Source organism: Tamandua tetradactyla, chromosome 1 (assembly GCF_023851605.1).
Source record: "Tamandua tetradactyla isolate mTamTet1 chromosome 1, mTamTet1.pri, whole genome shotgun sequence".
Lineage (NCBI taxonomy): Eukaryota > Metazoa > Chordata > Mammalia > Pilosa > Myrmecophagidae > Tamandua > Tamandua tetradactyla.
Window position 1 is genome coordinate 201,224,556 of NC_135327.1, and position 23,554 is coordinate 201,248,109.

A 23,554-nucleotide genomic window follows, 5' to 3' on the forward strand; every position below is an offset into this window, starting at 1 on the left:
CGAAAAACAAAAAGATGCTGTGTTATAAATGCCATCCGACTATCCGATAGCTTATTAATAGAATCTGGAAGAACATTTTAATGAAAAAGTTAGCATGCAATCAGTTTTCTGAATGAAAATTCTTTTTTCTGAATGAAAATCAGCATAGCAAATAAGTTTTAAAGAGCTTAAACGCATCTTATTTTGCCCCAGTGTATGAAACTAAAATATGGCTTCCCTAATATAAAATGTCTATTTTGAAATTATTTGATTGCTTGATTTTGTAGATTGAAAGGGGTTTTCGTCGTTTAAATTCAAAAACAAACTAAGAGTTTTGTCATAGAGGATTGTTCAGTTTCTTTGTAATTGTATGAAAGCATTTTCTCCAATATTAAGGGAGTATTTTCCTTATTTTCTGCCTGCTTCACTTCTCACCCCCTTCTCTTTAGTGATGTAGAGTATTTAGATTTAAATTTATATTTTATCAGGGTAGGAAAATACAATATGATTGGGGTTTGAGAATCGATCATTTGGATGCTGATATGTAAAACACTGTATATTTTATTTTATAGGGATATTATTTTTGTTTTGTTGGTAAATACTTAAATTCTAAATGGTGTTCCTATTGAAATTTAAACTTCTGTTTGTGTTATTGTATGCTGAAAATAAATTTGTTTCTTTTCCCCTTATTCAGTTGTTAAAAATATAAGCACTTAGCTTACATGTAACCTTAATACATTATATGCATATTCTACATTGTATGTATTTTATTTCTTTTTCCTATAGGTATCAACGTTAAGTGTAATTATCTTTGTAATGATTGGTGATTTTCTTTTAGTGCCCTTGCTACCAGTTCCAAGCCAGCCAAGACCTGCTGTAGGACCCCAGAGATTCCCAGTGAGTAGCAGCTGTTCCTTCTGCTCTGATATGGATAAGCATACATTTACAAAGAAATATTAATATAGCAAATACAAGTGGTTCCAGCTAAATATAATTTTAAGGATTTGTAAATATTGACAGTAATCTCTGCAGTTGAAAATGTTTGTTAGAAGCTTAAGGTCAATGGATTTTTGAGAGTGGAATTAATTTTGTTTAACTGTAAAATTGTTGAATCAGAATCAGCAGTGGAATGCCTTTTGTCTCAAATAATATGAATTTTGATTTTATTATTGCCTTATGTTAAGTGTGAAAGGTCATTGCTTTATTAGAGGGTGTGTGTGCATGCATGTGTTCTTTTGTGCATGTTTAGATATGTGTATGAAATCCAAGGGAATAAAAATGAGGTCTTTACTGGTTTTTCACAAAATCTCAGAAGTACTGTTGAACAATGTGTTTTATATTTTCAAAAAAAATGCTTTCTTTTTAAAACATCTTTTTTACAAAAGTGCGTTCTCACAGGTATTCTTATACTCTCTCAAAAACACACGTTTTCTAGTATATTCCATAATTTCATCCATTTTTATAACGTTTTAATCTGAAGAAAAATTCCATTATATAGTTTTGTTTGTTTAAATAAAATGTTCTATTTTAATTTTTGATTAGATTTGTGCTTATTCTTTGGTTTTATTAAGTCAGTGAGAATATCTTTTTAAAAACAATATGGAAAAAAAATGGACCAGATCATAACATTTTAAAATCTCTTGTATAAAAAAACAAAGGTAATTTTGCTTAACCTAAGTAATCTAAGTTTTCAGGAAATAACCTATATTCCCTATTTGATTTCTTCATTTTTCATACTTCAGTCAGTACCATTTTTATGTATCCTATTTAACAAAGAGGTTTTAATAAAAGATCTAGATATATAATCAAATGATTATTCAAAAATAAAATTAATATAGACTTTATGATTCAGAATATTTAACAAAACTTTACTTGTGTTATTACTTAGGAATTATGATATGGTTTCTAAAACTGATTCTTATTGATTTCATACCCTTATGTTTAGCTGTTTTTTTCTTTAAGAAACTTATGTTTTTAAAATGTTATTAAAAGGAAGTTTGATATTTGTTGAGTACTGATCCTTATTCAAAGCACTTTTCCAAATAGCAGCAGTAATGCATGTATTATTTTAGTCAGTAAGTACATTTCTTTTGGCAAAGTAGTTTATCTGTTACCTGTTGAAAAGCACTGAGGTTTTATGTACTGTTTACTGCTTCTCAGAATTGTAACATCTGTGTTAAAGTCATTATTGAACTTACTTTCATGTTTTATTTGCACCATAGGGATAAAATTTGAAGTGGAAGAAGCAGTTATAGTGTAAGGAATAAAAACAAAGCACTATTGTATGTAATATTTTATAAAAATGTATTTGCTAATATAAAATCAGAATACTAACTTTGAATTTTCATCTACTTATTTTTTCAATTTTACAAATATAATTGTATCTGATAAAAGAAGAAGGCTTCACAGTACCTTGAGGATATTACCAAGGGGTTAATAGAAGAAATTTTTTGTGAAAAATTGAACTTATTTTTAAATTGTATAGTATTCTGAGGATTCTAAGTATTTTGTTGAATTGCTATTAGAAAAGTGTCTGCAAAGATCAAGTTTTGTTGAGTCCTAGATGTTAGGTCTTAAGATTGTGAACTTACGGTTTTAAAACTGCAGTGCTCTACCCTCTTCTGTAGTCACTTTTCCTTAGAATGATCAAATATAGAATCTATTAAAAAATATATATTTGGAGGTGTTGTTTTTAAAACAGATTTGAATATCAAAATGATAAACTTGTCAAAAGAAAAGGCAGTATTCACTGAAACATTTTGCAATTTAGGTTTATGTTTAAAAGTTACATTCATGTATTTAATTTTCATTACAGATACTGCCAACTCTTAATTATTTCGTCAAACTCAAAATTTATTCCCAGAGACCATTTTATTTTTTCAAGTCAGAGATAAAAATCTTTTTTGCATATTTCTATATTGCATTTTTATATATTTCTAAATAAAATGTCAATTGATGGCATATCAGAATATTTTTCATAGTCCTTTTAGTATCTCAAGATTAGTCTTTTACAAATGTAAAATACATCTCAATTATTTGAATACTAGAAGCTGTAACAGGGGTTAGCATAAATCCTTAGGACTTAAGAGATGCTATGTGAGCGACTTATAACTTCCCACATTCCAGCACCTGGTTTTCAGTCACCTGCCTACCCGTAGACAGTACACTTGAAGTATTTTCTTTAATTACCAGGACCTTTGAATTTAATTTTACAAAACACCTCTAATTTTCTTTTTTGTATATATTTTTGGTAGGCATATGAGGTCAGGGGAGGCTGCTTTATCTTTTCTTGCAAGTAAGCTTCTCTTTGAGCTTTTTTTTTTTTTTCGGTTCCAATTGTTTTGTTTTATAGTTCCCGTCTAATTACTTTCTCTTTCCAGAAAGGTTTGAACCGATGGTTTCGGGCCTTAAAGTTTTAAAATACTTTCCCTATCCATAAATATATCTTCCAGTCATGTATTTGTCCTCAGAAAGATTTTGTTTTTAAAGTTTGCCTTTTTAAAAAAGTAACCCTAAAATGTTGATTGTTGGAATATTTTAGTGTTGCTTTGAGGTTTTGCTAACCTAAAATTTTCTGTTGCAATGCAATTACTGTTTTTAATCATACCAGTAAATTCAGAGTAACTCATATTTGAAAGATTCTTGACCTCTAGGGTATTTTAAGGCCTATTCAGTCCTTTTGTTTTTCATTGATGTGTTAGGTTAATTCTTCTATTGCTAGGCTGCTAGTTAAATACCAAGTAGTCTGACTGCTGACTAATTTGTGATCTTTGTTTAACTTAGAAATAAAAATCATACATTTAAAAAAAAGAGACTATTTTTAAGTTTAAATTAGTCGGTTACTTAGGTGGACCCAGTAGATGAAACTATTTGCTCTAGTTGTAGGAAATCACAGGTAGTTTTGAATGCATTCTGTTTTTATTTAACAGTGGACATGGTATCAGGTGGTAGTGATTGACGTTTCTTGGATGGGTTTTATATGGCATTTCATGCAAATCATGTTTGATGAGGCTGCTGCATCAAATTATATTTCTTTCTGATTATAGCCCTTGCAGATGTGAATCCAGACTTTATTCATCTAGGAAAAAAAATGTCTTTTGAACCCTTAGTGTTTTTACAACTTGCTTGCAATGCCTTGTAATTATTAGTACCAAAGATAGGGAAGGAATGATGAGCATTTTCTCTTATCAGATCTATAAGTAGTAGAGACAAATGTGGTGTGAGATCCTTCCAGCTGTCAAATACAGTCAGGCTTGCAAGGAGAGAATGCAGTTTAAAATGCAGGTGACATAATACCCAACAACCTCCATTTGCTAGTGGGTTTCTGATTAATCATGATTACCATACATTATCATACTATCAAATTTAATCATATCAGTGAATTCCCATCTGCAGCAATAACAAGAACAGCTAAATACTATGGTATAGCTATTAAATAAAGTGACGTAGGAAATGCAGTAACCCTTTAACTTTACTTACAGTAACCCTTTAACTTTACTTACTGTTCTATTAGCATACATTGCATGCATTCTGTAGAGAATATGGGTGGGTTAAGTCCAACCAGTAACTCAGAAGACCAGGAAATACAGGATTTCCTCCTGCTGCCCCTTTGTAGTCAGTCCCTCTTCCCATCCTTAGCCCCTGTGAACTGCTGATTTGTCTTTTATTCCTATAATTTGTCATATAAAATGTTGTCAAACTGCATGTTACATTTTGAGTCTGGCTGCTTACAATTAACATAATACATTCAAGATTCATCCATTTCTTGGAACTTTTCAGTAGTTTATCCATTTTTTATTGCTAAGGCAATATCCCGTTTTGTGAATTTACCACAGTTCGCTTGTCCATTCACCAGTTGAAAGACACTTGGTTTGTCTCCAGTCTTTGGCTATTATAAATAAAGTTGTAACACTTCTATAAAGTTTTTTGTGTGAACTTAAATTTTCAGTTAGTACTTAGGGTTGGGATTGTGGGCCATAATTTAAATATACTAACTTAGAATTAAAAATAGTTTAAAATAAGAATTAAAAAAAAACTGTTTACTTGCAGTTGATATAGATGATACTCTGCATTGCTTTTTTAATTGGTACTTTTTTGAGTGAGGAAATAGTCTTTCTAGAGGACATATTGTTGATCACTGGTGAATGTGAAAATTATTTAGTGATTACTGTATTCCATATTTTGCTGTGAGCTGTATGTTAGGCCTTATGCAATAGATACTATTATTTTCTCCATTTTACAGATTGAGAAACGAAATCTTGGAAAGATTAAGTTGCTTAAGTACGCATAATGGGGTGCAGGACATAGTAAAACCAAGGCAGTCTGAGTCTTAAGACTATTCTGTTAATGATTGTGTTGTACTTTATCTTCAAGTATTAAAATACAGTTCAATATAACTGAGTAAAAATAACTGACTCTGGTAAGTGGAATCAAATATTTATTCACGACTGTCACTAAATGTTAAAGTGGGAAAGTTGACTCTGTTAGAGTGATTCATTAGATGTGATTGTTGGGGAGAAAGGTGGGAGGGTTGAAGGTACAGAAATAAGGGGGTTTTTATTTTATGAAATAAACATAAACAGACTTTAGTAGGTTCATCAGTAATAGTATTTTGTACTAAAAAAAAGATTTTCAGCTTGTAGTAAATGTTCTAGATTTACTGCTTGAACCAGTAACATTCTCTTAATGTTTTAACACTCATATATGATGTACCCCCCCTCCACTTCCCACCCTCCACCCACCGATGTAATATGAAACCTAGCACTTGGTACTGGTAATATGCTTCTTCAAAATCTTTAGAATGCATCTGTAGACATGAAGGTGCCTTCTAGGAAAATCGCTGTAGGTATTAAAACAATGTGTAACCTGCAAAGAAAAAAATAAATTCTATAGACAATGCAAAAATAAGAGGATTAACATATTGTGGTAGAGGGCTGTAATTTTAATTTTGTCAGAGGTCAGTAGTGATCTTCATTCTTTGCATTTAACCTATTTAATCAGAATTAACTGAGTACCATTCTTGTCAACTGGTTTCTTAGATAGTTCTTTGCATTTTAAGTGAGATTAATAAATGAAAACATATTGTAGAGGAAGATTGTAATTTATTGAAAGATTCATGAAGTTTCAATGACACTCTTAAGATATTTAATTAGTCTTATTAAAATATACCAACTGACCCTTTTAGGGAAGCTGATAAGTCACATAATAGCTCTTAGAGCCTTTCTATTCTTTGCTTTATACGATTAACTATGTGCTAAGCAATTTATGCAAGTTTCCACCTTTTTTTTTGTACTGAAGTTATCAGTTCTTTCTGAATAGGATTAACATAGATAACATCATGTAATTAACAAGAGATAGAAAAAATGAAAGTAGAATTTGTATGAGAATTATTCTCATATAATTTCTTACCTTGGATTTTAAAAAGGGATATAAAGAAAAGTAAAATAGAGCAATTACTTGAAAGGATTAAAGTAGTCTTTTCTCTCAAAAGGTGGAATTACATCATCACTAAAAGTTTTATTAAGTGAAATATAAAAACCTACTAACAGTCTTAAAATAACCCTGCAGTTGATAAAGGGGATTGATAATTACCCTTTATACTCTTGAAATAATGGAAGTTAATAAGTGAATGATCACATCAGGAAAACCCCTTATACGGTGACTTATCAAACTTTAGAACTAAAATTTTATGGAATTATTTGAAGACTAATTTGTTTCAGCAGACTTTTCAGGAGAAGTGGTGTGCTGTAGTAGAAAAGGCACTTTATAAACAAGAGTCTGAAAATGTTGGTTCTTATCCTGGAAATTATTACTTATTAACGTTTTAACTTTGGGTATTCACTGTTTTTTAAAGGCTGCTTTCGGTTTATGTCATATGCAGTGCAAGATGAAAGGTAACAGATGTCAGGGAAGCTTACGTGGGCTTGAAGAGTAGAGTGGGGTTCCTTTGACTTCCTTTTTGCTTTTTTAATGTGAAAAGCACCCAGCTACTTCTGCTTACTGCATCCTGCGTACTCTATGGAGCAAGCTTTGCCTTCAGGAAAGGGGCTCAGTGCTGGCTGTGCCAGGCTGGCCACAAGGCTGGCCACCAGGTTGCCTGCCAGGTTGCTTCCTTACCAGGTCATAGTCGATTAGGCCACTGGAGGCCTGGGAAGATTCCCAGGTCTCTGGGAATGCCAGCACAGTGGTCATGAATGGGGAGGTACAGACAGGGGAGGCTGGACTTCCTGAAGAAGAAGTTTAACTACTTCCCGGCCAGCTTTGGGAATACCAGCGTGGTGGGATGGTTTTCCCAGAATAGCTGGCACCTTCACAAGAGCTGTTAACTGAAAATGGAACCCACGTAATGTCAGTGGTAGTCATAGGTGAGTATGAGTGAGCCAATTGAAGGAAATGGCTGCCATGCTTTTGCTGTGGGCTGATGGAAACCTCAACAACGTCTTATAGGCCTCAGTGCATAGTCATTGGGCGATAAGCTGGGCCTCTTAGCCCAGTTGCACAGGTTACAGCAAGAGACCAGGCCTCTGCAGAGAACCCACATCTCTGCAGAGAGCCCATGTGCATGGTATGCATGCACAGACGTGGGTAATGTGTTCTGTAAACCTTAATTGCCTCATCCCTTAAAGTAAATGTTATTTTCTCTACCTGTGTCTTGAGGCAGTACTTATGTCAGGTAAAATATTGTGGTTCGTTTGTGTCAGTCAAGACGTGAATTAGGCTGCATAGAAAACTCAGTGCAGTGACTTAAATAATCAAGTGCTTTATTCTTTTGCATAAACATGAGGAAGTTCTGGACTGATCCGGCAGGTCTTTGATATTATTTGGGATCCATATCTTCTTATATCTAATCATCACTTGCATGCCCATAGATTCCAGGCTGAAAGAAGGAAAGGGGCAGGGAGTAAAAGGTACATGCCAACTAAGGCAGCTTCCTGTCTTAGTTTCCTAAGGCTGTCATAACAAAGTACCACAAACTGGATGATTAAAACAACAGAAATTTATTGTGTTACAGTTTGGAGGCTGGAAGTCCAAAATCAAGGAGGGAGCATGGTCACGCTTCCTTTGAATTCTGTAGGGAAGACTCTGTTCCATGCCTCTCTCCTAGCTTCTGGCAGTGGCTTTCTAGCAATCCGTGGTGTTTTCTACCTTTGTCATTACGTGATGGACTTCTCTCTCTGTGTCTGTCTATCTCTACTCTCCCCTTCTTATAAGGACACCTATCATATTGGATTAAAGACCAGTCACACTCCAGTATGACCTCATTTTACTTGCTTGATGCCATCTGTAATGACCTTTTTTCCAAGTACACTTACATTCTGAGGTACTGGGGATTAGAACATCAAAATGATTTTTTTGGAGGACAAAATTCAATCCTAAAACAACCTCAGTTAGTTTTCCTAGAGGTCCTCCCCAACAACTTCTAATTGCATCCTGTTGGCTAGAATTTAGTCTCATGAACACTCAACCCAGAAAGTTGGAATATATATTCTTTTAACTGGGCATAACATCCTGAATAAAATCAGGACTCTAGTATTTAGGAAGAAGTGAGAATTTATACTAGGTAAGCATTTAGCAATCTTTTATGTATCTAAAACTTGTTATCGGAATTTAAGTTGTATAATCAGAAAAAAAGAAAATAATGACATTTGTCACTATTTGTTATTATTTTAAACATTTGTGTTTAAAATAAAATAGAAAATAATTAGGAATTAGTGACACTATGAACATAATGATACCTCTTATTTGTTAATTCACCCTTCTTTTGCAAAAAGGCATTGTTGTTAATAGTAAGTAGCTTTTAGGTTCTTAAAGCTTAAAAGGTTCAACACATTCAAAGTCCAAAAGTTATCTTATCCATTGAAGCATACAGAGTAGTGATGGGGCTGCGTATCTTCCCCCAGTGATTTCTCTCCTTTGTACAGCATTTTCTAACATCTCAAAGGAAGTAACCTTTTTCACCCAAATGTTTATTTCATGTATAAGTTATTAAATTTCTTTTTAGTAGTATCTTTCATTATCTGCTCCTTATGTTCTAATCCTGTTCTCAGTTGGCCTATATGCAGGTGTTTGCCATCTTGAAAAATATACCATCATGACTCCTTTCTAATTGGATTTGATTTATTTACTGTTAAAGTTCTCTCTTTTCCATTGTTGTCTTCCCTATTCTGTGAAGGTCAGTAGAATATTTCATCTTCTTTTGCTTCTGTGGATTACATGCTATAGTCTTACCTTTTGTGCACAGTGTCCTTCAACTGGATGCCTCAGATTAGACCATGCCTTTGTCATTTACAGTTTCAAAGTATTCACTCAAAACAAAATTCTTACTCTTAACAAGCTTACTCTTAAACTTCCAAAGACAGAAATGATCTTATTTACTCAACTTGATTTAGCTGTTTCTTTCTAAACCAGATACCATCTGTGGTCTTCCCTCCTTTATTAAGCTCTCATAGGTCAGTCGTATAAGAATTCCTAATTCCTTCTGTCCATTCAGACCAGGCATAAGATTTCCATGGTTGTCAAACTTTTGACTTGATTTAGTATTTATAGGTTTTCTTGATTCTAAAACACATAATCATGTACATGAATGATTATAAAACATTGAGACAGATAAGGGAATGAAAGAAGTCCTCATTTCTCACCCTTCATAACAAATAATATATTACATAGTAGTTAAATGCACATACTGTAGAGTTAGATGACCTGGTTTTGAATCCAGGCTCTGCTATTTTCTTACCTTGTTTTACTATGTGCAAGTTATTTAAAGTATTAAAATTTTTATTGAACAGGACATCTACTTCATAGGGTTGTTATAAGGATTAAATGAGAAATCAGAAAAGCTCTTTGTAATGTGCCTTTGCCTCATAGGAGACTACCAATAAATGTTAGGTAGAAATACCAATAGTATGACATGTGCCTTAGGTTGGTAGAAGCAGAGTTTGAGATTGGATTTGGGTGCACCTTGTTTATGTAAGGGTGTGAGGAAAACAGTATGTAGAAGGAATGGAGCAAAGATGGGAAGGTTTCTGGAACATGTCATATATCATGGAGTTGTCCTGCCATGAAGCAGAGGCCTGTGAAACAAATTTTTATAACCCCATGAGTCAGTCCTTGCCTGTCAGCCAAAGTCAGTTCCCTTAAAATCATAGGACAGTATTTACAGCAGCTGGTGCATGCAGGCACCAATCCATAATGGGGATCTGAGTATGGAACCAAAGGGTCTACCACAGGAGTATTAGAGGAGACTATCTTAACAGACAGCCCCAAAATTTCAGTGTCTTAGCGCAGTAAAGTTTGTTTCTTACTCAAATTGCCATCTAATGGAATAGCCAGTTTCCTTGTATGTTATACATTGTGGCTGTATCCTCCTCTAGTCCTCAGTGGTCTCCATTCACTGTCAGAAGAATATTGTTCATGGGAGTTGTCTTTTTTTTCTTTTTTAATTGGCCAGTTCTGGAATTGGCACACATTGCTTCTGCTCATATTGCATTGCCAGAACTTAGCCATGTGACCATGTTGCACTACAACTGAGACTGAGAGATGTAGCCTAGCTGGTGCTCAGGAAGAACTCAGCAAGATAATGAGTGCTAGCTGTTTCTGCACTTGGTTGTTTGATGGTTGTGGAGGGTAGTGGTGATGAAGGTGATTAGATTTTGTATAAAGCCAAATAGAATTATAAATATGGGAATATATTAACCTCCATGGTCCTGCGACATTAACAACATAAGTGCTTTCATTTTTTTCCTATTGATGTCCATCCTTTGACATAAAGCTATATTCTAGAACTTGGGCAAATTTGGAAAATCTTTGTGTCTGTTTATCTAATACTGTTAATGAGTAGGAAGTTTGTCATCATGCAAACTCCTCCTGATATACTTTACTTTTCCTTGAGCAATTTCTGGCTTAAGGAGTGAAGCACTAATTTGTTGATCTGTATTTGCTTTTAGACTTTGACTCTGAAAAACATCTCGGAATTGTTTGTGTGGGTGAAATAATTATTACTAAGCACCATTTTTCATTTTACTCAAATCTTCCTGTGTGTTTTCTTTGATGCCATGTATCTGTCTTACAGCTGTATTATTCTTAAATTAGATAAAGAACAGAAAAAGGAAAATTAGCCTGCATTATATATCTTTAATAGCAATGTTGGAAGTAGATGTTGTAAACTATTCACCTAATTGTCATTCCTCCAAGAGCAAGTGTATTGTTTTAAAAATTGGGGAGATGGTTTAAGGGTGAAGAAGAGTATTTATGTTAATTTCACTTTTCCTCTCCAAAGATGTTACTTAATTAAAATAGAAATTAAAATTATTTCTATCATACAGGTGAGTTTGAATTTGGTTCTGTTGTTCTTCTGTAAATTATAACCTCGGACTTTGAGCTCTCTCTCCAGACCCGCAGTCATCCCAGATCTTTACTTCTGTTTGGTCCTAGTGCAATGTGTATGTTTTAGATCTACTCAGTTAAAGAGCTTCAGGGAATTCATCACCAAGGTATAGCTCAGTATATTTAAACTTTCTTTTTTCCTTCCTTCATTCATCTATTCATTAAATATTAGGGTGCTTAATTGGTAGCCTGTTTTTTAACTTGCTACTAGATTTAGAGTGTAGGGCTGGGATTGTCTTTATTAGATAATTGGTAGTTCATTCATCCATTAAATAGTTTTTGACTGTGCCTGTGTGTCACTCTGCTAGTACTGAAAATACATTGGTGAATAACACAGACATGGTCTCAACCCTTATAGATCTAACAGTTGAGTGGCAGAGAGAAGTGGGGTTGGGTTTGAGAGATATTTAGGGGTTAAGATTAATAAGACTTGATTGTACCTCATACATGAGGGCAGAGAGATATCACCTGATTGTGACACCCTGTTTATGGTTTGAACTCAATTAAGAGTCCAAGAAGGGTATCTGTGCAGATTTGTCTTTTTTCTTCTAAGAAAAAAAAGGTAAGTTGCCAGAAGCCATATACTGATCATATTTTAAGAATAGACTTCCATCTACAAAAATGTTATGTAAAAATTGTGATAATGACAAATGTGATGAGCTTTTGTTATATGCTGGATACTGTTCTAAGGACTTTGTACCGTTTTTAAATCCTTTTTACCACATCTCAAGATAGGTACTATTATTATCTCTGTTTTACAGTTGAGAAAACCAAGGCACAGAGAAATTAAATCACTTGCTCAAGGTTGCAGCTAATAAATGATAGGGCTGAAACACACAGGGTTGGGATAGAACCCAATCAGTTTGGCTCTAAAGTCCACATTTTTAGCTACCATATTATATAATCCCTTTAGAATAGATTCTAAGTATTGTTTTCCCAAACTGAGTATCTAAAGATCTTCTGGAAGTTAAAGTTCTGATTAAATATTACTGATGAATTGTAAAGATTTTATTTTCTACTGAATGTGGAAAAACTGTCATTCCTTATAATTTGGGAGAAAGAATTTGGGGGGCTTTGTTATATATTGCTAACAGTTGAATGCCAGTGTGTTTGCATTCAGACTGCATATGGATAATTAGTAAAAATGAAAGAGGTTTGGGGAAGAGATGAAAATCACATTAGCAAAATTCCAAAGGGGACAAGATTTATGATCCCACTGTATTTTCAGTTTAATACAAAAAAATGTCTTTAGAAGCTATGAATATTTAAAATAATCTCCCAGGAAATCTGATAAGTGCTTAGAGACCCAAGAAGTAATGTACCTAGTTTTCAGGCAGCTTGAAATTTTTATTGAAAACTACCCACACCAGTCCCTTTTTTAGTTCATTCTTATGATTCAGTAACTACTTCCTTTTAGAAAAGGATGAAGGGGGTTAAGGAAAGAAAATTTATCCCTGATCTCAACTTATAGCAAAGTCAAAAATCAAAACTTTGCAGACCTACTTACGATGGACTTAGAAACCACTCTACTTTTCCAGCTGTATTTTGCCTTATCTATAACGAGAAAACCTATCTTTTATAAGACTTAAAATTAACTATCTTCTGGAAGGAGGAAAAGAAGGTTTATAAAGAACCCTTGTTGTGACATCTACTTGACCAGTACTGCTCAGAGCTTTAATAATGTAGGACCAGACTTGTAGCATGGAAATGCAATCATGAAATTTATAAATAATTGCCGATTTTATAAGAAACCAAAGTATGTTCCAGTTCTCTGTGAATCTAGCAGTAAAGTGAGCCCAGTAAGAAAAGCAGTAGTAAATATCAGGGTTTTACATATTAAATAATGAAGAAAGCCCTATTTCTTAGTAAATACAGAAAAGTCAGAATTCTCTTTCATCTAGTTCTAATACGCTAGAAAGGAATGCGCTGGGCTGAAATAGGAGAGAAGTGTGATATGTTGATTGTAATATTACATAGTAATTCTGTTGTATCTGAGTAAATTAAGCTTTGTTGAAATTGGAAAGCAGTTGTAAAATAGACAAAAAGTTTTCACATTGAGAAATATAAAGATGTCTGTAGTTAATAATACACCAAAATTATTTAAGGGTTAAATGGAAATAACTCCAAAAACTCTTTCCCATTCCTCTGAAAGAATCTTTTACCCTTTACTTTTCTTTCTTTCTGACGCCTTCTCCTTAATATCCATGTTTTTTTGGTCAACTCTTTAACATAGTGGTGATTGATACAGCTAATGAATTATGAGCCCTGACTTATTATGCTAATTGTAGTTAAGGTTGAAACCTCACCAAATCAGTAGCATAAGATTTTCAACCTGTGTTAAAATTCAGCAGACTGTTCCTTTTTTTTAGTGAAAAGTTTGACCAAATGCAATAGTTGATAGAATGAATATTTATACATTTATTAACAATTCGACTGCTGCTAAACTTAGCAGACACATTAATCATGCTAGAAATTTTTATTTAGATATAGGTGAATGAAAACAGAGAATGGAAATGAAATTTCACTGAGGACACAGGACGTTCAAACAGAGGAAACGGCTTATACATTGGTTCATTAGATAATCCCTGTTACCCTCTGGTTGAAGGAAGCAACCTTCTGTGATGAAAATGTTTAGAGAGGGTAGGTAAATCAATAAGGGACTAGAAGATGGGAAACGATTTTAAGTCGTTAAGAGGAACAGAAGGTACTGACTAGAGTCAGGTGAAAAACTTTTCCAAGTGGTATTCATCGACCAGTTAAATTTAAATATTAACTTTTAGTCATTCCATTTCATTCTAATGGGATTTTTTATCCAACAGTACTTTGTAGCCTGGTATAGGGATAGAGAAGGTGGGCATTTGGATCACCTAAATCCCATGTGCTGGGTGGATGGCTTGAAACAGTACGATGGCAAGGAAGTGGGGCAGCCCGTGAGAGAGTGAAGTAGGCATAGGACAAAAGGAAGTTTCTATAAAAGAGAATTATAAGAGAAGCCATTTTCCATAGAGATTTCACATTTCAGCTGAGACAGAAACATAGAGTAGCATTTTTAAAAAAAATAGGTGGAATGAGGAAATTTGTTAAGTGATGTGATGTGATAAAGTTTCTAGGCTTCACAATTAGATAGTTGGGTGCATACTACCATTTTCATACCTAAATTGGGAGAAAATGTGGTTTTTTAAATCCCCAACTTTAATAATTTGTAAAATTTGTTTCGTGGGTTGAAACTTCCCATACTGTATTTTCATTATGTCCTGAATAATATAAACCTTTCTGTGAGTTTTATCTTGTTTTTTCTTGAGTATTGAAATTTCTGATGTGGTTGAATATGATTTAAAAATACTGAAATATGATGTGGCCTTGGGCAAATTGTCTTAGTAAATTTCTATTTTCTTAACTGTGAAATGGGACTCATAATATCAACTTTCACTGCCATGTGTATTAATGAGTTAATAGGGGTAAAGGGCTTAGTACAGGGCCGTGTACATAGTGAGTGAACAGTAAATGTTAGAAATCATTTTTGCTGTAATGAGGAACTCCTTGACTCTCTGATTCTTTGTCTCCACCAGTGAATCCAATATTCCCCCCGGTCTCCATTGGTTTTTACTTTGAGGTAAATACTTGTAAAGCATTGATTCGTGACTAGTTTATTTGTTAGATTCCCAGGATTATTTATTAAGAGTATATGAGAATCACTACAGTAGTTTGTCCCTACATGGTTGGGTGTGTGTCAGGGGTATTCAGTCAAATACAAAAAGACTGAAAATCTTGGTAAGTAGAAAGAAATATTTCCCATTCTGAATGCTCATGCCTTTTTTCTTGTCACCCAGCACCTGTTTTGGTTCAAAGACTTGCATAACCACATTCCAACCTGGGGTCTGTTCTCAGGTCTCCCTACCTGGGTTCAAGTAGTATTAAGTCCAGCCACATAAGCAAGAAAATTGACATTTAATTTAATAATGTCTTTTTTAGCATCTGCTGAGTACCAGACCCCAGAGACAGAGACATTTCATACATTATTCTCATTGTCTCCCTGTGTTGACCCCAGTCCTGATGCCACCACAATGCAGCATGGCAAACCTACCATTAAATTAACTTCTTCTTTGATTCGAAGAATATAGAATAAAAACTTCAGAGTTTGCATGAATTCTAAAGGTAATCTATCTAGTCCAGTTCACTTTTAGGTCATTACTTTTCTGCCCCAGTCATAATCTTCTGACTGAAGCCTTCTATAGTTGAGAGACTTTTTATGTAACTTTTCGAAGATACCATTCCATTGCTGGATGCTAGACTCTTGAGTTTTATAAATGTCCTCCTTGTATTGAATTGAAATTTGTACACACAGACCCTCTCCACCAAACATATCTAGGCAGTCCTATTTTAGTCATTTGTTTTAGTCACCAGAACAAACCTACTCATAAATAACCTATGCAAATATTTGAAAAGAGCTATCATCTACTATCATACTTTAAAGGTTGGAAATATTTTTTCATATGTTTTCAGGTAGGCATTTTTAATACTAATTTTCCTATTTATAGGCTAAAGCTGTTGATAAAAAAATACATATTTTACATGTTTAGAAGTTTTTAAATTTCAGTAGTTTCTTTTAAAGCTTTTTATAATTATTAGCCTCTTTTAGCTGTGGGATTGTCCCTTTTCTGTGTCTCAGTATTGTAGTTTTGGCCTATGGGTTTTGTGTTTCCCAGTGTAAATTATTTTAATGAATCTTACTGATTTTTTCTCTATTTATTTGTTTGAAACTATTCCCTTATGTTCATCTACCCCCAAAAAAGTGGTCAAGTACACATTAAAAACATGTTTAATGAAACAAACTGCTTAATTGAAAAAGGATTTTTACTTAGAATATTACTTGCCAGCTTCAAATTGTATATAGTGGAGGCAGTGTCACTTTCAAACCTCTCAGCAAAGCAGGTGTGGAATTTTTTGTTTTCTTTTCTTTGCCCTTCCGTGAAACATAATTTAAACATTTGTTTTTAAATAACATCAGAGCCTTGCTTGCTAATTTAGTGTCATCCAGAAAGTTGTGAAAATTATTTTATGACATGTCTTGAAATGCTTTTTATATGTCAGAATAAAGTTGATAGGTGAAGCTAAAGGTGGAACACTAATGCTATACTCTAATAAATAGAATGTTCATGATTTTTGGAGAAATATAGTATTATTTGGGGAGGGGGGACACACTCATTCTCCCTCTCTCTCACATAGCACACACACATATATTTCATTGACTTCAACCAAAAATAGTATTTTTACAAGTAAAAAAGTAGGCAACTCCATTGAAACTACTAATACATATTTAATAAGTAACAATGTACAGCCTGTGTTATTAGAAATAAGCTTTCTAGCATATTATGACCAAAGTAAAATTATTAAGGAATGTCCATATCAAAGTGTTTATACAAATAAAGACTCAAATATAATAAAATGGGTACATTCATTAGGGATAAAAAGCTTTCTAGGTATGAGTGTTTATAATTTGTGTTCTCACATATTAAACTTTCTTAAATTACTAATATTTATTGCTTTGGTTCTATCTTAATTGATCCATTTTATCTAGATTAAGAAGTAATACTTTCAAATGTTGAGAAAGTGACTGTTTCCTTGGTTTCACCTAAAATAAAGTTTATAAGAATTGAAGCTTTGGAGCTTTCTGTTCCACCTGTTTCAATATCTTTGCTTTTTTAAACGTATAGGTCTTTAAACAAATTTTTTAGTATCATATCCTCTGCATTCTTACAGGTTTGTGGTTTTTATACTAGTGTTCATTTTACATTATTCTTATGATGCCTACATACAGTAATGGATCTCAACATGGGAAGGACAGACTTTTAAAGGAAAAAAGGAAAGGAAATGTAGTTGTAAAAGCATTTTCAATATTATAAAGTAATGTACTATTTGCGGGGGGAAGCTAATTATATTAACAATAAAATTACAGAAAGTAAATTAGAAGTTTAATAAGAAAGGAATATGTTTTAAATGTTGAAATACTGGCTCAGTTTCAGAGAATATGGGGATTATAATGAAAATTATTTTGATGATATGTAACAAATTATTTATTTTGGGGGTAGTAAAGAAAATTGTGAGGCTCTTAAGAAATGCTGTTTCTTGTATAAATGTGGGTGGTATTAAAAAGCTCCATGAGTATTTGTAGAGCCATCTGAAAAATGAAATGATTTTAGTTTGTCTCTATAGAGTTCTGCTAGAACATGCAGTTATTGAAATTTCCTAAACTATGAGTTTTTAAAAATCTTTATCCAGAGGAGTGTGACTGTAATGTTTCTTTTGTAGTAATTGGGTTTCTTAAACATTTCACATTTTGTCAGAAATTGCCGATTTTTGTTATGGTACAAATTGAATTTCTTTTTTTTCTTTTGAAGTAAAGCAGTTTCATTGTTGTAGCTTATGGTTGTGTTAAATAGGTAGAAAGCATGGTTTGAGAAGATAAATGTCAGAAACGTCTAACGTAGACATTTAGGCTTTTGGATTAGTGGGAAAGAAGGTCAGTAATTGCATGAGTTTCAGTAAGCTTAAAAATAATATTCTTGTGGTGCTGTAGGACTGTTAAAATGTCGAATTAATTTCTACATACTGCTTTTTTTTTTCTTTGCTATTATGGCAGAAATCTATTTTGTTTATGAACTTTATATAGAATATGGAAGAAAGTTGATATTTTCTTGACATTTTCAAAGGAAAACTTGGAACCATGTATACCTTTCTGAAAATTACAGATTATTTTTATGCCTTTCCACCCTGTTTTCTCATTTTGTAGGGCCCTCCAGAATTTCCACAACATACGCCTGGACCTGTTCCCAACAATTTTAGCCAGCCCCCTCGACTTCCTCTTCAGGACCAGTGGAGAGCCCCACCCCCTCCTCAGGAACGAGACCCTTTTTTCTTAGGAGGTAAGGAAAGAATGTTATAGAGTAACATAACAAAAGTGTATTAGGTGATGTGCCTAAGCACATTTTTTTAAAAAACTGAACTTAATTCCTTATTAAGAGGATTTTTTTTTTTTTTTTAAAGAGGATTTTAAGTAGGTCAAAATTTTTGTACTACAGCTATCCTGTCTTTCTGTCATTTCACATGCTGTATTTGGACATCTTTAGTGTCTGAAATGTGAATATCTCATGCAAGGGAGGAAAGGATTTATAGAAAATGACTGTTGAAACAATGTAGAAATAAAAGGAAAAACCTAGAATTCTGACTTATTTTCAAACATTCATGCCCTGTCAACACTTACAATTTTGGGCCATACTAAGACAATAAATAAAATTAGTTTTCTAAGAAATGCTTATTTTTATAGCCAGAAGATAACATTGCTTGTACCATCATTTAGTTTCAGGTGAACCAAGATTCCCAAGTCATCTTTTTCTGGAACAGCGAAGCCCCCCTCCACCACCACCTCCCCCCACTCTTCTTAACAGTAGTCATCCTGTTCCTACTCAGAGTCCTTTACCATTTACCCAACCTGGGCCAGCATTTAGTCAACAAGGACAGCAGCCAGTATTTCCAAGAGAAAGGCCTGTAAGGCCAAACCTTCAACCTCCAGGTCCTGTGGGAATTCTTCACTTCAGCCAGCCAGGATCAGCAAATACACGGCCTTTTATTCCTCCTAGACAGCCCTTCTTGCCTGGCCCAGCACAGCCGTTTCTACCAACCCATGCACAGCCTAATCTGCAGGTATGCGTCATGAGTAAAACTTCAGAAAAAATTTTTTGAAGTCTACGTATTTAGCTTTATGTGTTTCATTAAAGTGAAGTTTCAAATTTTTATTTTAGCCTAGTCATTTATGGAGATGATTTTAAGATTAAGGGCATTAAATCTTTAATGTACTGTTTATTAAAGACAACATTCTTGGCAGTACTTCTTTATCTCCTTAATAGTAGGAGAAATGAAAAAGTTTTTGCCATTTTTGTGGAAATGAAGGTCATTACTGAGATTATTTAAATGATGTATTATTGCTAATAAAATCAGGATTTTTTTTTGATAATACATTTGCTCGTTATTGCAGGGTTTCTTAAAACATGTATGCCAACAGAAACAAAGTGCTTTGTCAAATTATGTTCCTGAAATAACAGTTTAAAGATTCTTTGTGTGAAGGGGGAAAAGAAAGTGTCACTGCTCATTCTTGTTTGAAGGACTTGAGTGCCCTCTGCTGATGGAATTCTGTTTCATGGGTTGACTTGAGTATTTGTGATATCTTTCTTACCTGGTGTATTTCTTCTTGTATTTTAAGTTTACTGTTAAAACATGTAATGATGGTATGTTGAGTCAACTATTTAGAAATACTTAAGGTGTTAAGGTAGAACAAAATTTTTTTAATTTTTCTTTTAAAAAATAATACATCTCCCTTGCAGAAATATTAAAATATAGACAACTGTAGAAGAAGGCCAGTTTGTAATCCCATCACCCATCCTTGAGATTAAGGAAGTGATTGAATTGGAATATAACTAGTAAATTTATTTATAAATTATTGTTTCTCTTTCTTTTAAAACTGAAGGGGCCATTGCATCCTCCATTGCCACCTCCTCATCAGCCTCAGCCTCAGCCGCAACAGCAACAACCTCAGCATCAGCAGCAGCAGCCCCAACATCAACCACAGCATCATCAGCACCAGCCCCAGCACCAACCCCCGCTTCAGCCCCAACACCAACCACCACATCAACCTCCACATCAACCTCCTCCCCAACATCAGCCTCCTCACCAGCCGCAGCATCAGCCACAGCACCAGCCTCCACATCAGCCCCAGCAGCATCAGCATCAGCATCACCACCACCTTTCTGTTCCTCCTCCACCTCTGATGCCCATGTCTCAGCCACAGTTTAGGCCTCATATGCAGACTGCTCAACCTCAACCAAATAACAGTAGAATGCAGTGCCCCCAGCGCCAGGGTCTAAGACATGTAAGTATCAAACAATGTTTTAATGTTGTCTTTGGATACCTGTTTAAATTATAGATCTTAAAGACCTTAATTTGTGAGTTAGGATATTTTCTGATTCTGGTTAAATTAATAGAATGTGTAGTACATCTTTCTGAAGTGAATGCATGTTTTAAAAAACACTTAGAAAACAGATTTCTTAAATATAGAAATTAACAATTGATCCCTTTTGTGCCTTGAAAATTATATTATTTACTTCAGCATCAAGCGTTCTTATGTAGAGATATTTCTGTAGTTATAGATGGTATTGATTAGTAGACAGCTTTAGAAAATATTTTTGAATGATAGTCACTCTACCTTTGCCAGTGTGTTATTTTTTGACATTATCTCTTTGGGCTTTGAATAAATAAGTAAATGAATTCAGGAAAAATATACTGAATATCTTCTGTAGCCGGGCAATACTAGTCCTGGGAATACAGCACTGAGCAAAAGAGATAAATTCTCTGCCTTCATGGAGCTTATATTTAATTGTAGGAGAATGATAATGTGTTTATTTGTGAGGTATCTTTAATACCATTGGCACATGTGAAGCTTGTTAGGCATTGAAAGAAATTGGAAAATACATGTTGTTCTAAAACTAAAAGGCAAGAGTGATGGTTTTTGCCTCAGCCTTCATTAAATCACAAACTATGTGAAAGTAGCTTTTGTAATGTGGTTTTCCAGGGAAACGAAATAGTATGGCTAATTCTAGGCTGGGAGTTGGGATAGTTGGGTTTTCCTTTTAATACCGTTCTTTAGCTTCAAGCGTGTCACTCAACCACTTTGAATCTCAATTTTTCTTATACTTGTCTCTTTCTTTCTTAAGTAACATTGAGACTAAAAAATGATACAGGAATTGCTAAAGGATTCTAAGGTTCAAGATGAAAATGCTTTAATACCTAAGTTTTTTTGTTAGAATCATATCGTGATGTTAGAATATTACCATGAGCCTTATGCCCTAAGATATTTCACCTAGTTCTTTCCCATAGCTGTATATTAGCTATCTGTAGACTCTTCTAGAGGTTCATTCTCACTCTTAAGAATTCTTAGGATAAATACAACTAAGAATTCCTCTGTAATAAAACTTGTTGATACCTTTCTCCACCAGGGAGTAGCTTTTCTTGGGACGTTATGACTTATTCTTGATTTTTTTCTTGTTTCACCTTAACCTTAGTTAACTAAGTAAAAACTGTTTAATACGTTTAATCCAGTAACTTCTTTGTGGCAGCCAACATCCATTTTTGTTTTACCATTGCTGTTAAAAATGATAGTCTGTACAATAAATGGACTCCATCTTTTGAAGCACCAGTAGAAAATTACACTGGTGTAAGGAGAGCATATCTTAGGTAAGGATAATAATACCTTATATTCCTTCTTTCAGGTTTCCACTTTTAATCAGAATTTTTCTTCTTTTGATAGAATACAGCTTCACAGAATGTAACCAAACGGCCAATTCAGCAAATGCAGCCAACTGCTCCAAGAAATAGCAATTTGCGTGAATTACCTATAGCACCATCTCATGTTATGGAAATGAGTAACAACCGTTGCTCCTCCACACCTGCAGCTCAAGTAAAGCCTATTATAAGCACATCACCACCCACGAGATCAGTAATAGGTTCCAGGAATGCACAGGGAAAGACTGAAGTGAAAGTGAAGCCTGTTAGTCCTGTGGTTCAACCTAAAGAAGAAGCAAAGACAGAACCAGAGGTAGGATATTTTAAAAAATATATTACATCTCAAATAAGAAGCTTTATAATCAACTTGTACTTCTGTCTTAGTTAACTCTTATCCAGGGAGTTACTTGAAAAATCGTCCCACTTTTTTTTTTGACTAATCTTGGCTTGAGTCCTTTTAACCTAACACCCGTGATATGTAAAGTACAGCACACATATTCTCATTGTTTTACAGTATTAGATTTTACCTATATAGTTGTACAATTATCATTATATGATATAGAATATATATATATTAGGCATTAACAGACTTTTTCTGTAAAGGGCCAGATAGTAAATATTTTGGGGTTTGTAGTCCAGACTGTCTCTGTTCAATTACACGACTCTACCATTTTTGCACATAAGCAAGTATAGACAATTCTTAAGTGAATGGGCGTGGTTGTGTTCAGTAAAACTTTTTTACAAAACCAGGCAGTGGGCTAGATTTAGCCCAGGTCCTGTAATTTGCTGACCCCTGATATTATGTTTCTGTAACTTTTTCTTATTTTACACTATAAACTACTAGAAGATAAGAGCACCTTTATTTTTGATCTATAAATAAGATTTTGGGGGGGGAATTATTTTAAATTATGATCATATATATTTGTTGCTAATTTTTAAATAGGTGAAAATGTTATAAGTATAAATAATAAATCCATCTAAGTAATTTACATGGTTTTTCAGTCGAAATCTTATTAACGCCTTGACTTAGTTCTGACCACTTCATTATTTTTTGCTTCTTTCTGGGTGACTCAGTGTTAGTACAGTTTTGATCATGAGGTATTTAATTAGCTCTTGTTAAGTATCAATACAATCTATGCCTGGGATAAACCCCTTGAGACCTTTGGTCTCCTATGAAAGAAATGTGTGTAATTTGTCTAATGCTACTATGCAGTAGAGATTTTATATCTGGACTCTTCCCTTGAAATACATGTATAAAGGTTAGAGAGTAACTGTAAAATTTAGGCAGACAAATTAAGTAGTCTAGTATAGCATAGGTTAAAGAATACAGCCTTTGGAATGATCTGCCACTTGCTAGTAATGTGACCTTGGGCAAGTTACTTCACCTTCAATAAGCCTCAGTTTTCTTGTCTGTTAAGTGAAAATTAAGCAAGACGGGCAGGCCACCGTGGCTCAGCAGGCAAGAATACTCGCCTGCCATGCCAGAGGACCAGGGTTCGATTCCCGGTGCCTGCCCATGTTAAAAAAAAATGAAAATTAAGCAAGACGTATGTGCCTGTATGGTAAGATATCAGTTCGTGGACATTATTAATATATCAGTAAAACTTATAGAATATAATCAATTAGTATATTAACCTAATGTATATTAATATAATAAAACAATAATGACTTGAAAAGTTCCCTAGATTAGAATTTAGACCAAGTCATGTTTTCTTACTTTTATGAAAACAATTAACACTAGTTTTAACTTTAATCCGTTAAATTATTTATTATTATTATTTTGGTTAAAATTTCTTCTAATCAGGTATTATAGCAGAAGTAATGATGTGTTCTAAATCATAAATATAAAGTCAAACTACTG

General features: G+C 33.9%; 1 protein-coding gene across 5 annotated transcripts in view; it reads left to right on the plus strand.

The window, feature by feature from the left end:
- The window catches only part of RBM33 (RNA binding motif protein 33), a 178,262-nt gene that overhangs the window by 119,808 nt on the left and 34,900 nt on the right, over nt 1-23,554 (plus strand). For all 5 annotated transcript variants that reach the window (XM_077151030.1, XM_077151039.1, XM_077151050.1 and 2 more), the window contains 5 exons: nt 818-876; nt 18,152-18,284; nt 18,719-19,062; nt 19,883-20,284; nt 21,719-22,006. In XM_077151030.1, the coding sequence (XP_077007145.1) occupies nt 818-876; nt 18,152-18,284; nt 18,719-19,062; nt 19,883-20,284; nt 21,719-22,006 (1,226 nt within the window). The remainder of the gene's footprint in view (nt 1-817; nt 877-18,151; nt 18,285-18,718; nt 19,063-19,882; nt 20,285-21,718; nt 22,007-23,554) is intronic.